Raw genomic sequence first — 13,326 nt, 5'->3', positions numbered from 1 at the left:
TTCTCCGATCCCTCACCTTTGACTGACAGGTCGGCCGAGACGCGACCTTCTCTGCCCTTGTAGCCCAGCACACAGGTCCAGGTTCCCGTCAGCTTCATCGCCACCTGCTGCATGACCATGGTGTTTTTGTTTGACGTGCTGACACTCGGAGGGGAATATGACTGGTTGTTTAACATCCACTGCACCGACGCCCCTACAGGCCACGGAGTCACATCACAGGTGACTGAAACCTTCCCCCCCGGGATGGGGACGGATGGAAAGATGGACACTGGGACGGAAAATGACGGACAGGTCGTTAGTCGTGTGAGTACGCATTAGAAATACATGTATAAATACATGTATAAATACATCAGGGTCAGCGGGACATATAAGACACGACACCGACCTGCCCCAGGTCCATGACCCTCATTTTTTTGCTACACTAAAAATTGTTTTCATTTTTTTGAAGTAGAGATATACACATAAAAACACACATGCATAGAATATAATGCATTAAAATTTTTATATAAATATTTTGTTAATTGAATTTAAATCTAGTGACAAATACTTTTTTCTTTCTCTAAAACCTTATTTTTAAAATTTTATTTTTCCAAATTTTCAGCATATACACAGCTAGTAAATACTGTAGCAGTTTTTAAAACTTTGTAAGGATTTAATTCTATGCATGATCATTTCTACATTTTTTTTTAAATACATTAAAAATTATTAAAACATATTATTACTGTGTACTTTGCAAATATATTAATTGGGTGTTTTTTCATTGCAAACTTTAAAATCTATTTTAAGTCTGATTTTTCATATTTTTGAGTCTTTCCTGAAAATATTATTGATACCATGATTTTACCGGTCAGCACAGCTGACCTTTGACCTGTGGAACATTTGGGTCCGACCCAGAGTTGTGTCTGTGTTCCAGTTCTTACCGGCCATGACTCTCAGTGTGACGGTGACGGTGGTGGTGAGGCCGAGGTGCTCCACGCTGCAGAAGTAAACACCTCCGTCCTCCGGCACCACCCTGGAGATCAGCAGGCTGTAGTCCCCCTTCATGAACTGAGGGTGGGGGCAGTGAGCACGATAGACGCCCTTCTGTGTCCAGCTGGCGCCCCAGTACTGGAGCCCGCTCCTCTGCTTTCTCCACACAGTTCTGAGGGGAACACAGAGCCGCGTCAGTGGCGGGAAAAAAAGTGCATCTGACATCAAACAACATAAAGATGAGAAATTTGAAAAAAAAATAGAATAAAAATATATAAAAATAAATATACATATCCAAAGAATGCAGTAAAACTCCTCAGTGACAGAGTACTTTCACACCTTAGTAATAAATACATGAGAGACGTTTCATCAGAGTGGGTCAAAGAGAACTCCTCACCCTCTGTTGTCTTTCTTCCAGATGACGGTGGACAGAGGACTGGACGTGGACTGACAGGGTAGAACTGCATCAGAACCCGTCGGTGCAAACACCTCTGTTGCCACAGAATCTGCCCCTGGAAGAAGAAGAAAAAAAACCAACTTCTAAGATTGTAGTTTTCCCAGAGTTTCAATTAATTTAGTTTAAAAAATCAAAATAAAATACCTGAGGCGAGAAAAGTGTTGAAAATAAAGATGAGCGACGTGGAGAACATGAGGTTCCTGCGGACGCTAATCCAGAAAGTTCTCTGAGACGACATGTTTCTGTGTGTGTGAGTGTTGGGATGTTTCTGACGGTGTATTTATACACTCGAGCTGTGGGTGGTAATGAGGCTCCGTGGTTGGTAGATCCTCAGTTGGTCACGTGACTTCTGATAGCAGACTGAGCCTTTGAAGTGGTCTGATCTCGTTAACCTGGAAAAATGTCAGCGTGAAGACTGACGCGGTGAGAGTCACTTCCTCCCACGGATTCTCTTCACGTCAGGCTCTTCACGGATTTCAACAACAACAACAACAACAACAACAAGAATGACTGTCAGGTGAATACTGCTGGTAGTTTACGACCCGACTACTTTGAAGTACTACTGCAGTTTCCTGTGTGTACTGTGGTTCACATCGACACCTGCAGGAAGACGGATTCACCTAAAATGTCACCAATGTGAGGCTGTAGCTCTTGCATTACAGCAATGGTTCCCAACATGGGGGGCGGGTCCCTTCATGGGTCACAGGGTCTTGCACCAAGGGAAATTCATTGAGAGAAAATTGCGCAAATTTTTGAAGTCTTTTAAAAAATTTTTTAAAAAGTTATATTGAATTTTAAGCAGTAGCAGTAGTGATCGTGTCGACGTGGGGCGGGGGCTCAACAACAGCCTATTTTATAAAAAAGTGGGGCGCTGTAGTGGGTCAAGTGCAGCAAAAGTAGACTCACAGAAACAAGGTCATAGGTTCAATTCCCTGTGCTAACTCGCCTTACTTAGTTCACGCAATTCTTCACTTTGAGTTGCCTCGAGGTGTGAATGTGAGTGTGAATGTGAGTGTGAATGTGAGTGTGAATGGTTGTTGTCTGTTGGTGTGAACTGTGATGTCGTAGACTTTTGAACCTGTTGTTATTTGTTCATACCGTAGATTAAAAGAGAACCAGAACTGCTCCCTCTCCAGGCCTCTGGGTCTTACTTCTTCTTATTATTACATTTTTCGGAAGTGTACGATTTTTATTCAATAGAGAAAAACACCTCAGTTCTTTGGTCTGACTTTCTGATGATGCAGTGAATTCTCCGTGTTGACCTTGATCTTCCGTGTCATTTACAGAAGTTGTGCTCGTTGCCTTGAAACTGAGACGAACGTAACGCTCCACTGTCACTGCCAGTCAGTCACCACAGCCCTCAGCATCAGCAGCAGCAGCATCAGCAGCAGCAACAGCAGCAGCAGCAGTATCTCTGGTGAGAACAGAACCGTGTCAGAAACTCAGCCTGGAGCTCATGACAGTGAATCATCTCCTCCGTTCACCTTTTCTTTTCGTTGTCGTCAGTTCAGTTCTGACAGAATGAAAACAGTTCAAAACAGCTTCACACAAAAAAAAAAAAAAAAAAAAAAAAAAATCAAATCAAAAATCAGTAAAAGGTCAAGACTTCAGGTCAGTCAGACAGAGCTGCTGCTGCTGAGGAGAGAAGTTTAAACAAGACGTTAACAACTAGTTCTACCACTGTGTATTTTTGGTATAAGTTCAGGGATTTTCAACTTAAATTGGGTTATTTAAAAAACAACTAATTAATCCTGGCAGATATATACTTTATATATATGCATGTTTATATATATATATATATATATATATATATATTCTATGCATCTTTCATCCACTTGCTGACAGATGAATAGAAACAGCAGAGATGGAGGAAGAAATCTATTTTTTAATTAATAATATAATATAATATATATTATTATTTTATAATATTACATTAATTATATACAACATTAATTGGCCTTTGAATGAGTGACAGCGTAAACGTCGTCTTTTCATCTTTTTTTTCTCTTATCTTGGATTTCCTTTCGTGTCAAAATCTTCAGATTTTTCAGGTTTAGTGTTGGTGGGGAGAGGAGGGTGTGGTGGGTGGAGGTGATGGTTAATGTGCATCACTCTCACTGAGGGACTCCTCTCTGAGGGCCCCCCTCCCACTCCTGGTGTTTAGTCACTGCCACTGCATCTGAATATCGGAAAAAAAAAATAGTCCCCTCACATGGAAACTGTCGAGGATGTAGATTACTGATGACTGGGGGGAGGAGGAGGAGGGGGGAGAAGAGGGGAGGCTCAGAGGGTGGTCCCGTGTCTTCTGTACAAAGTACCAACATCACGTGACTCATCTGTTCTGGTGCCGTTCTTCTCACTGATGCAGTGAAGGACAGAGAGACGGGTCCGTTTTTTCCAGGGTCACTCGTTCTGCTGACTCACTCAAACTGATAGGTTCATAAATAATAAATCCGCTTGATTTCCCCATTAAATATAGAAGTGATAAATCACCCACCGAGTTCTGCATGTGTAGGTGACAACGAGTACTGTTGTTCTGTTCTTCCACTGTGTTTTACTGGCACAGGAAGTGAAGAGCTGAGGAACATGACCGCTGTTGTGAAGACGGAGTCAGAACCTGATGGTGAAGACGAAGACCAGCAGACCTCCTCCTCCTCCTCCTCCTCCTCCTCCTCCTCCTTCATTACTAGTCATTTATTTGCAGTCTTATTAACTGGGTCTCATTGGACAGCTTTTATAAATATAAGAATATATAAATATACAGCGCTTATAAATATGTTTTTGCTGAAAAATTAAAAAACCACTTGGACATCGTGATAATGTTGAACAGAAACAGAAACAGTATGTTAGATAATGATTAATCTGGTTCCACCCGCTCACGACTAAGATCGAACATCTGAAACAGCCACAGTTTCTTTGAAAAAGATAAATATTCCACCCATCACCTCAAAACAGTCAGACTGAAAGTATAGAGTTGTGTGTGACTTCGGTGTGTGTGTGTGTATATGAGAGAGTGAGAGATGGTTCGGTGATAAACATCTCAACAAATGACTTTTGAGTTTAATTTTTTTGCATCTATTTCCCGACATTAATGTTAAAGTCCGGCTCCACTGGTGTTTGTTTGCAGGAGTTTTTAATGCACCGTTAACGTTTGTCAGTCAAGTCTTACATATTCTTCATATGGTTTAATACGTCACAGGGTCCGAGCCTAAACCCTGGACAGTCCTCTGGTCAGTTTACGATGAATTAACCTAATCTACCAGCGGGTCTGGCTCCAGATTTGGATTAAAACAGAGCACCCAGAGAAAACACGCACAAATCCGGGAAAAACACTTAGACAAAAAGTGAAGATAAAAGATCATGAAAAAACATGAAATTAAGTCAAAAATGAATATTTCATCCAATTGCATCATAATTATATTCTTTCTTAAAGTGCAGTTTTAACTCTAGCACTAGTTTATTTAAAGGCATAAAACTGATAAAAAATGACATGATACCCCCCCTAAATCTACTGCTAACTGGCTCCCTCTGCTGGGAGAAACCTGAAACATCGCGCGATCCATTCCAGGAAGTACGCCATCGGTGTCGCTGTGCATTGTGGGCCACATGCTAATGGAGGACAGCAACTGAGCTCCACATTAGTTTTAATTTCAAAGCGGTATTTGACACACACATTCACACGTAGAGCCGAGCAGCTGAAGAGACAAAGGACGTGACTGTTATTACGGTGGCGACCGACGTCTGAACCGGTAACGTTTATTATATTGACTGTGTATATATTAACTAACGGCCACTAGCAGAAGCTAATGCTAATATAGCTAAATAGTTGGAGTTGACAAATTTAAACTATTGTGAAAATTCGTAAAGAAGATTCATTTGTGTTATATTAACTTCACACGGTCACATTGTCGTGATATTTTCCCAGAAAGCCTCGGACATGTCTGTTCTCGGAGGGCTGCTGAAGGCCGGAGTGTCCTTCTGTCAGTCAGCGGGGACCTTGGCACAAACAGCCCGGTCCGTTTCTACCGGTGAGCTCTGAAAAATAAATACTCAAATAAACAAACACCGACAGTGTCCATAATTGTACTGATATGATAAAATATTTTAGTTCATCGTCACAATTCACTTTAAACTGAAACAGTCGTCCATGAAGGAACTGTTTGTACAGTACAGTACAGTATTTCCCTGGTACTTTCATACAGAGCAAATGACCTGCAGAAACTTTTAGGTTTGTTTGTCAGAAAAACGTGTCTATTTATATGTCATATATAACTTATTTATATGTTTTTGTTAAGGGTATGTATATATATATATGTGTGTGTGAATATTATATTTATAATAACTAGTAAAGCTTTGATTCCTGGAGGGTGCAGACGTATCCATGAATGAAGTAATACTCCGAGTATTTGCACCATGTTTACCGTGACTGTTCTCTGCAGGTACGTGCCGTCTGATCAGGATGCACGCCATCCCTCAGCCAAAGGTGGTGGACAGGTGGACGGAGAAGAGGACCATGTTTGGAGTTTATGATAATGTTGGAATATTAGGCAAGTTTCCCATTCATTCATGTTCAAATCATGGACATCAGAAGGTTCAGTTGGTGGTTCAGAGTAGAAGGTCAGCCGTGTTGACCTGTGTTGACACTGTATATAGACAGTCAAAATAAATACATTAAATATTCAGTTGGAATTTAGAAGAATATTTACTAAAATACTGCAAAATAATAAAAATATTACAGTTGTGATTTGTTGGTATTTTAATATGGTAATTGTGTCTTGTCTTTAGATTCAGAGAAATGCTTTAAATAATACTTTATGAAAAATTTGAGGTTGATATTTTTTAACAACAACAACTCTGGGAAATGTGTGAACATTGACTTGTTTTTTTTTTTTGTTTTTTTTACTCGGAGAAACTTTGAAACGTCCGACGTTGCAGAAACGATCATCTTCCTTTCTTTCTGCAGGAGACTTTAAAGCTCACCCCAAGGACCTTATCATCGCCCCCTGCTGGTTGAAAGGTTTCAAAGGAAACGAACTTGAGCGACTGATTCGGAAAAAGAAAATGGTGGGAGACAGGATGATGACGCTGGACAGACACAACTTGGAAAAAAGGATCCGTTATCTTTACAGACGGTTCAACCGTTACGGCAAACATCGCTGAAAACTGGGCCGTGACCCACGCACCACTGGGCCGGACCACGTGGTCAGGACCGTGGAGAAGAAGAAAGCTGTGGAACTCCAGTGTCACGTGTCTGACTTTTTATAGTTAATTTAATCAGTTGTCTGTGAAAATTCACATTAAAGTGTTTTCTGCAAACAAACGTTAAAGCCTTTAAATACAGAACGTTAAGATGAATTTAGGAAATATTATTGTATGAGATTTTGTTTAGCTTCTGACTCCAAACATGACGTTGGTCCTTAACCCAAGCAGGAAAATTAAATTAACGTCAAGTTTAAACTGAGACTTATCGTCGAGGAGGTTCATCTGTGTGTGAGACACAGGTGGGGGCAAAAAAAATAAGTATTTAAACACTGGAGACCAGGAGCCAGGAAGGATGGAAATCCAGGTTCTGGGATTAGTATTAGTATTACAATACTACAGTCATGACGATATATTGAAGTGTGTTGTCTCCCCTTCCACCCCAATCTAGTGATACCCATTTGGAATCACTAGAGAAGAAAGAAAAGAAAAAGAAAACGAACCAACACCAGGAATATTGGACTGGGAATTGGTGATAAAAAAACATGATACGGTGCTGTAGAATGTCGATACGTATCGTGAAATGAAATATGCGATACGGTGCTGTAGAATCTCGATACGTATCGTGAAATGAAATATGCATCTTTTTCTTCTTCTATTCGGACTTGAACCTCTGTATAATTGACCAGTGTTTACTGTAAACCACCTTAAATGAGAAGATGTTATTTAACGGATGTGACGTTTCTGAGAAGTGACCTTGATTCTGAGTCCTAGCCTCAGACTAGTGAACGGTGCAGGCCCGTGTTACTGTGTGGTGATGTGGGTCGTGTACTGCAGGTAGTACTTGGAGTAGAGTGACAAATATTTGGTGCCTGAAGTGAAAAAGTTTGACAAACACTGAGGTAATATGATCAGGAGTACTGCAGCTGGGAGCTCCTTCAACACATCATCACGTTGTTGTTGTTGTTGTTGTTGTTGTTGTTGTTCTAACATGTTCCTGTTCTCACCTGTGTGTCCACGTGATCTCCTCCTGCGTCACTTCACTCCTTTCACCTGTGAGAGAAGAGCAGCTGAGGATGAAGAAGCAGGTCGACGAGAAAGGAGGAGAAACGTGATCCGGGAGGATGTGAGTAGAAAGGGGAGAAGAGGGAAGGAGGAGGAGGAGGAGGGGGGAGAGCTGGGAGATTCCCAGGCCAGGGAGGAAAGAGTCGATTCAACACTATGTAAGCATCACACAGTGTACCGCAGTGTCGTCCAGCCCCCCCATCCTGCACAGAGAGGGCTGCGGTACTGCAAAGAGTGAGGGGGGAGGGGGGAGGGGCGAGGAGGAGGGGAGGAGGCAGAGCCGCACTGTCATTACGAGTCCAAGTGGAGGAGGCAGGAGCGGAGACGCCTTATTGCAGCAGCGTGCAGAGCCACGGCGGAGGAGGAACCCTCCTGACTGGACCTTCTCTGAGAGCAGGAGTCCGAGCTGCACCTCCGTCCGCGGGAGGAGAGCCCCCTGTCTCTGGGCTGGATTATAAATCAGACTTTAAAAAATATATTTTGCCACCGCCGCTTCTCAGCGCACAGCGACGCCTGTCAGTCACGGAGGGACTTTGCTGACCACGGGCATTATTTCAATAATAAATGACCGCAGGAGGAGCAGCGCTGCACCTCCCTCCAGACCTGACTCCACTTCTGTCTCTCTGAAAACCAGACTTCATCCGGGACCGGTGCGCACAAACTCCCATCTCTCTCCTCCTCCTCCGCCTCCTCCAGTGATCCGTTGTTACCCCCCGTCCTTCTCTTCCACCTCAGACCCTCCCTCCTCCTCCTCCTCCTCCTGCTCCCTCCACCGCTGCTCCGTGCGTCACTTCCAGCCGCTGCAGAGAAGATGTGAGTATTACTGCGACTTTTCTGCTGCGCCTTTTCCTCCTCATCCAAATCTGTGTTGGTGAAAATCCACCCGCAGCTCGGTTGCCGGTGTGATTCCGTGTGCGCTTGTGTTCCTTTCCTGTTTTTCACGTGAGAACATTTCTTTCAGCTTCAGTGATTTTCTGCTGACCTCAGTGAATTCCTCTGCTTCACTAAATCATTCACTAAAGATCGATGTCGTCGTCCTGAAAATGGAAAATACTGTTAAAAAGAAAAACGTTTCTTACAATTGATACTTCAGTTACCTTAATTCTACGTTTATATATTTGTATATTCCAATTTTCTTCATGTAACTGCTCAGAAAATCAACTTTTTGCGTCACAACGACGCGGTTTTTGAAAGAAACATTTTTATTTTTTTTAATCCAAATGGATTAAACTTTATTCCGGATCAGACTCGGGTCCAGTCTCACTGCTGAGTTCCACTCGTTTCTGGGTTTGTTTTTTCTGCAGTGACAGAAATGTTCAGCTGAACGTGCGGTGCAGCTGAGTCAGTGCTGCCCCCTGTGGCCGCTGCTTCTGCTTCATTTCTACCCTCTGTTCCCGTTTCTTCTTCTTCTTCTTCTTCTGCAGCACGTCACTTGATCCGGGAGGATGTGAGTAGAAAGGGGAGAAGAGGGAAGGAGGAGGAGGAGGAGGGGGGAGAGCTGGGAGATTCCCAGGCCAGGGAGGAAAGAGTCGATTCAACACTATGTAAGCATCACACAGTGTACCGCAGTGTCGTCCAGCCCCCCCATCCTGCACAGAGAGGGCTGCGGTACTGCAAAGAGTGAGGGGGGAGGGGGGAGGGGCGAGGAGGAGGGGAGGAGGCAGAGCCGCACTGTCATTACGAGTCCAAGTGGAGGAGGCAGGAGCGGAGACGCATTATTGCAGCAGCGTGCAGAGCCACGGCGGAGGAGGAACCCTCCTGACTGGACCTTCTCTGAGAGCAGGAGTCCGAGCTGCACCTCCGTCCGCGGGAGGAGAGCCCCCTGTCTCTGGGCTGGATTATAAATCAGACTTTAAAAAATATATTTTGCCACCGCCGCTTCTCAGCGCACAGCGACGCCTGTCAGTCACGGAGGGACTTTGCTGACCACGGGCATTATTTCAATAATAAATGACCGCAGGAGGAGCAGCGCTGCACCTCCCTCCAGACCTGACTCCACTTCTGTCTCTCTGAAAACCAGACTTCATCCGGGACCGGTGCGCACAAACTCCCATCTCTCTCCTCCTCCTCCGCCTCCTCCAGTGATCCGTCGTTACCCCCCGTCCTTCTCTTCCACCTCAGACCCTCCCTCCTCCTCCTCCTCCTCCTGCTCCCTCCACCGCTGCTCCGTGCGTCACTTCCAGCCGCTGCAGAGAAGATGTGAGTATTACTGCGACTTTTCTGCTGCGCCTTTTCCTCCTCATCCAAATCTGTGTTGGTGAAAATCCACCCGCAGCTCGGTTGCCGGTGTGATTCCGTGTGCGCTTGTGTTCCTTTCCTGTTTTTCACGTGAGAACATTTCTTTCAGCTTCAGTGATTTTCTGCTGACCTCAGTGAATTCCTCTGCTTCACTAAATCATTCACTAAAGATCGATGTCGTCGTCCTGAAAATGGAAAATACTGTTAAAAAGAAAAACGTTTCTTACAATTGATACTTCAGTTACCTTAATTCTACGTTTATATATTTGTATATTCCACTTTTCTTCATGTAACTGCTCAGAAAATCAACTTTTTGCGTCACAACGACGCGGTTTTTGAAAGAAACATTTTTATTTTTTTAATCCAAATGGATTAAACTTTATTCCGGATCAGACTCGGGTCCAGTCTCACTGCTGAGTTCCACTCGTTTCTGGGTTTGTTTTTTCTGCAGTGACAGAAATGTTCAGCTGAACGTGCGGTGCAGCTGAGTCAGTGCTGCCCCCTGTGGCCGCTGCTTCTGCTTCATTTCTACCCTCTGTTCCCGTTTCTTCTTCTTCTTCTTCTGCAGCACGTCACTTCTTTGATCTGTTCTTCTTTGTCCACCTCTGTCTCTGAACATCTGGGTTTGAATCCCGGACTTTCTCCGACCTGATTGTTCTTCTTCTTGCTCTTTTATTCTATTTTATTATTCAATTTAACAGAGATGACATAACATCGTTTTTTACCGCAGCCAAAATCTGTATCTGTCCCTGGCTACATGCCGGAAGCGCGGTAAGTGCTCTTGCCTTACAGCAGAAAGGTCTCGTGTTCGATTCCTGGTGGTTTTCTTTCTTTCTCTCATTGTTCATAAATATACATTAGATTAAGTGGTTATTCTAAATTGACCATAGGTGTAAATTTGAATGTGCACCCCTGGCCCCTCCCCTCCGCGCGCCTCATGACCCCCCATGTCAGAGAACTGAGGTGTAGCGGCTGACCGGATGTGTCTGCTCCGTCACTGGTGTTGGCAGACTACCTCAGTCTGAAAAGTCACAGACGTCACAGACGTTCCGGCTCCTCAACTTTTCTCCACTCGGTCCATCGCAGGTCTGCCCCAGATGCCGCAGCCCCAGCAGCAGCCCCGGGAGCTCCAGGAGCCCCCGGTGCAGATGGAGCCCCAGGTGGACAACCAGCGGGGCCCCCGAACACCAGCAGCAACCGCAGGCTACAGCAGACACAGGCCCAGGTGGAGGAGGTGAGTCCCTTCACACTACGTCATCTCTGGTCTCGTCTGACGTCCGCGAGTTGGAGATGTGACGTGAAAAAACACCGGCAGCTGAAACTTTTAATAAGGGATAAACCTGAAAAATGATTAATTATTGTTGTTTTCTCGTCTCCACTGTTCCAAATTCTTCTTCTTCTTCCTCCTCCTCCTCCTCCATGTTAGGTGGTGGACATCATGCGGGTAAACGTGGACAAGGTTTTGGAAAGAGACCAGAAGCTCTCAGAGCTGGATGACAGGGCAGATGCTCTCCAGGCCGGAGCCTCCCAGTTCGAAAGCTGCGCAGCCAAACTAAAGAACAAGTACTGGTGGAAGAACTGCAAGGTGGGTGGAGGCACCGGCGGAGGAGGCACCGGTGGGGGTATCGGTGGGGGCATCGGTGCATTAGTCTATTAGACTGTCTATATAGTTAAACAAGAATTTCACTGCTGTTCATTTATATTTTACAATAAAAAAAGTTGTGTTTAAATCTTAATTAAAACAATTTAAACGTCGATGATTCCTCGTGAAATTCGGGATTTTTGTACAGCAGAGGTCGCTGTCACTGTCGGTAGTGTTTGGAGTTAATTTCGTGTAAAATATAAATATAAAGATGTTTGTCATTAATTAATTTGAATATATATAAATTTAAATTAAACAATAGTATTGGGTTGATGGATTAAATGTAGCGAAGGCATTTTGTTGTGTCTGCTGCCCTCTTCTGGTCATATGTTGGTACTTCCATAAGAGAAACAACAAATCAGAGCAAATATGAACATTTAGGTTTTTCCAAAGATTTTTTTCTGAAAGAACATTTTAAGGAACTGTATTTCAGTCTGAGACTAAGAACCTGGAGACAAAGAACAGAAAACAAAACAACTTTGGTATTTTTATGATTAAAGAGGAATGTTTTAAATCTCCTCACTGAGGTTTAAAACGTGTGTGTGTGTTTGTGTGTGTTACTGCCAAATAGACACTAATGGAGTTTTTGTGTGTGTTCAGATGATGATCATGATGGGCATCATCGGAGTCATCGTGGTCGGAATAATCTTCTGTGAGTAGACAATTCAACCGTTTAATTAACCAATAATTCTCTCTCCTCCTGATTATATATATTTCGGAGCATGTTCTCAGATCAGCTCCTCCTCAGCTCCTCCTCAGCTGAGACTCTGACCTCCTCTGTGCTTCATCCACAGTGTACTTCTTCTACTGAACTTAGCCGTCGCTACAGATGGACATGGACTTGAGAGGGAGACAAGAGGGGGAGAAAAAAAACAGAACAACAATAACAACTAATGCAACTCCTTCCCTTTTACTCATCTCCTCCTCCCTCCTCCCCCCAACTCCCTCTCTTCCATCCAACCATCCTGCACTTAAACATGACTTTAATCTTTATAAGTACCTCTGCATTTCTGCCCCCCTCCCTCTACCCCCCGCCACCGCCTCCTTTCTTGTTGCATTCTTCTCTGGTTTTGCCCTGACGTTTCACTCACGCTCTCCTCTCTCTGAACCTCATGTAATATAGATGACAGCGGGGGGGGCGGGGGGGAGGGGGGGTGAAGAACAAGAAGGGGGAGTTTCAAGTCAAAATGTGGACTGAGACCAAGTGAATGGGAGTATGGGGGGGAGTGGGCGAGGGGGTCAGAGGTCGACCTCTGCTGTTCATTATTAACATTTGTAAATTGACTTCATTAACGTCTGCTGCTTATTAACACAGATTAAGATTACACTCACTTCTGTCGTGTGAGTGTGTGTGTGTGAGTGTGAGTGTGTGTGTGTGTGTGTGTGTGTGTGTACCTGTGATCCAGAAGCTGTAGCTCATAGACTCTTTCCTAGTGTAGCTGTTAGGCTCCGCCCCCTTCATTCACACTCACCTGCCCAACCCTTCCTCCAGTGATTAGTTTCACTCAAGTTAATTAAAATATTATTGTGTAAGAATTAAAAAAAAAATAAAAAGAAGAATTCAGGGAATGCCACTTTAGACAAATACATTTTTCAGTATAAAATATTAGAACCTTTTCAGAAATCATTTAAATGTTTAGACCCTTCATTTGTACTGGGGTTTGTAGTCCACACGTGGCACACGGTTGTAGTTCTAGGATCACTGGTGCAGTAATGTGCACAGACGGGTTGACAGGTAAACTACCCCCCCCCCACC

At 44.0% G+C, this 13,326-nt stretch overlaps 3 protein-coding genes across 5 annotated transcripts in view; 2 read left to right on the top strand and 1 right to left on the bottom strand.

Annotated features, from left to right (window-relative positions):
* Window positions 1–1,706, bottom strand: part of lag3 (lymphocyte activating 3) — a 3,631-nt gene extending 1,925 nt beyond the window's left edge. The window contains exons 1-4 of the mRNA XM_008322862.3: window positions 1,571–1,706; window positions 1,367–1,481; window positions 921–1,141; window positions 17–268 (exon numbers count right to left, since the gene is read on the bottom strand). Of these exons, the coding sequence (XP_008321084.3) occupies window positions 17–268; window positions 921–1,141; window positions 1,367–1,481; window positions 1,571–1,664 (682 nt within the window). The 5' untranslated portion in view covers window positions 1,665–1,706. The remainder of the gene's footprint in view (window positions 1–16; window positions 269–920; window positions 1,142–1,366; window positions 1,482–1,570) is intronic.
* A 3,277-nt stretch (window positions 1,707–4,983) lies between these two features.
* mrpl51 (mitochondrial ribosomal protein L51) lies at window positions 4,984–6,746 on the top strand. Of its 2 annotated transcripts, none has more exons than XM_017037611.2 (4): window positions 4,984–5,175; window positions 5,356–5,454; window positions 5,866–5,973; window positions 6,390–6,746. In XM_017037611.2, exons 2-4 carry the CDS (start codon window positions 5,364–5,366, stop codon window positions 6,584–6,586), a joined length of 396 nt encoding a protein of 131 aa, XP_016893100.1. In that variant the 5' UTR covers window positions 4,984–5,175; window positions 5,356–5,363; the 3' UTR covers window positions 6,587–6,746. The 2 variants fall into 2 exon arrangements, with proteins under 2 accessions (XP_016893100.1, XP_008320983.1); XM_008322761.3 differs by having other exon boundaries at window positions 4,991–5,175; window positions 5,352–5,454.
* A 1,279-nt stretch (window positions 6,747–8,025) lies between these two features.
* LOC103387947 (synaptobrevin) lies at window positions 8,026–12,720 on the top strand. Of its 2 annotated transcripts, none has more exons than XM_008322765.2 (5): window positions 8,026–8,503; window positions 11,015–11,162; window positions 11,355–11,513; window positions 12,171–12,222; window positions 12,365–12,720. In XM_008322765.2, coding segments are annotated over exons 1-5 (378 nt in total). In that variant the 5' UTR covers window positions 8,026–8,501; the 3' UTR covers window positions 12,382–12,720. The 2 variants fall into 2 exon arrangements, with proteins under 2 accessions (XP_008320987.1, XP_008320986.1); XM_008322764.3 differs by lacking the exon at window positions 8,026–8,503 and adding an exon at window positions 9,329–9,889.
* The last annotated feature ends 606 nt before the right edge of the window (window positions 12,721–13,326 follow it).

The sequence above is a fragment of the Cynoglossus semilaevis genome, chromosome 13, assembly GCF_000523025.1.
Source record: "Cynoglossus semilaevis isolate Cse_v1.0 chromosome 13, Cse_v1.0, whole genome shotgun sequence".
NCBI lineage: Eukaryota > Metazoa > Chordata > Actinopteri > Pleuronectiformes > Cynoglossidae > Cynoglossus > Cynoglossus semilaevis.
Note: the sequence above shows the minus strand (reverse complement) of the source record. Positions and strands in the feature narration are given on the sequence as shown.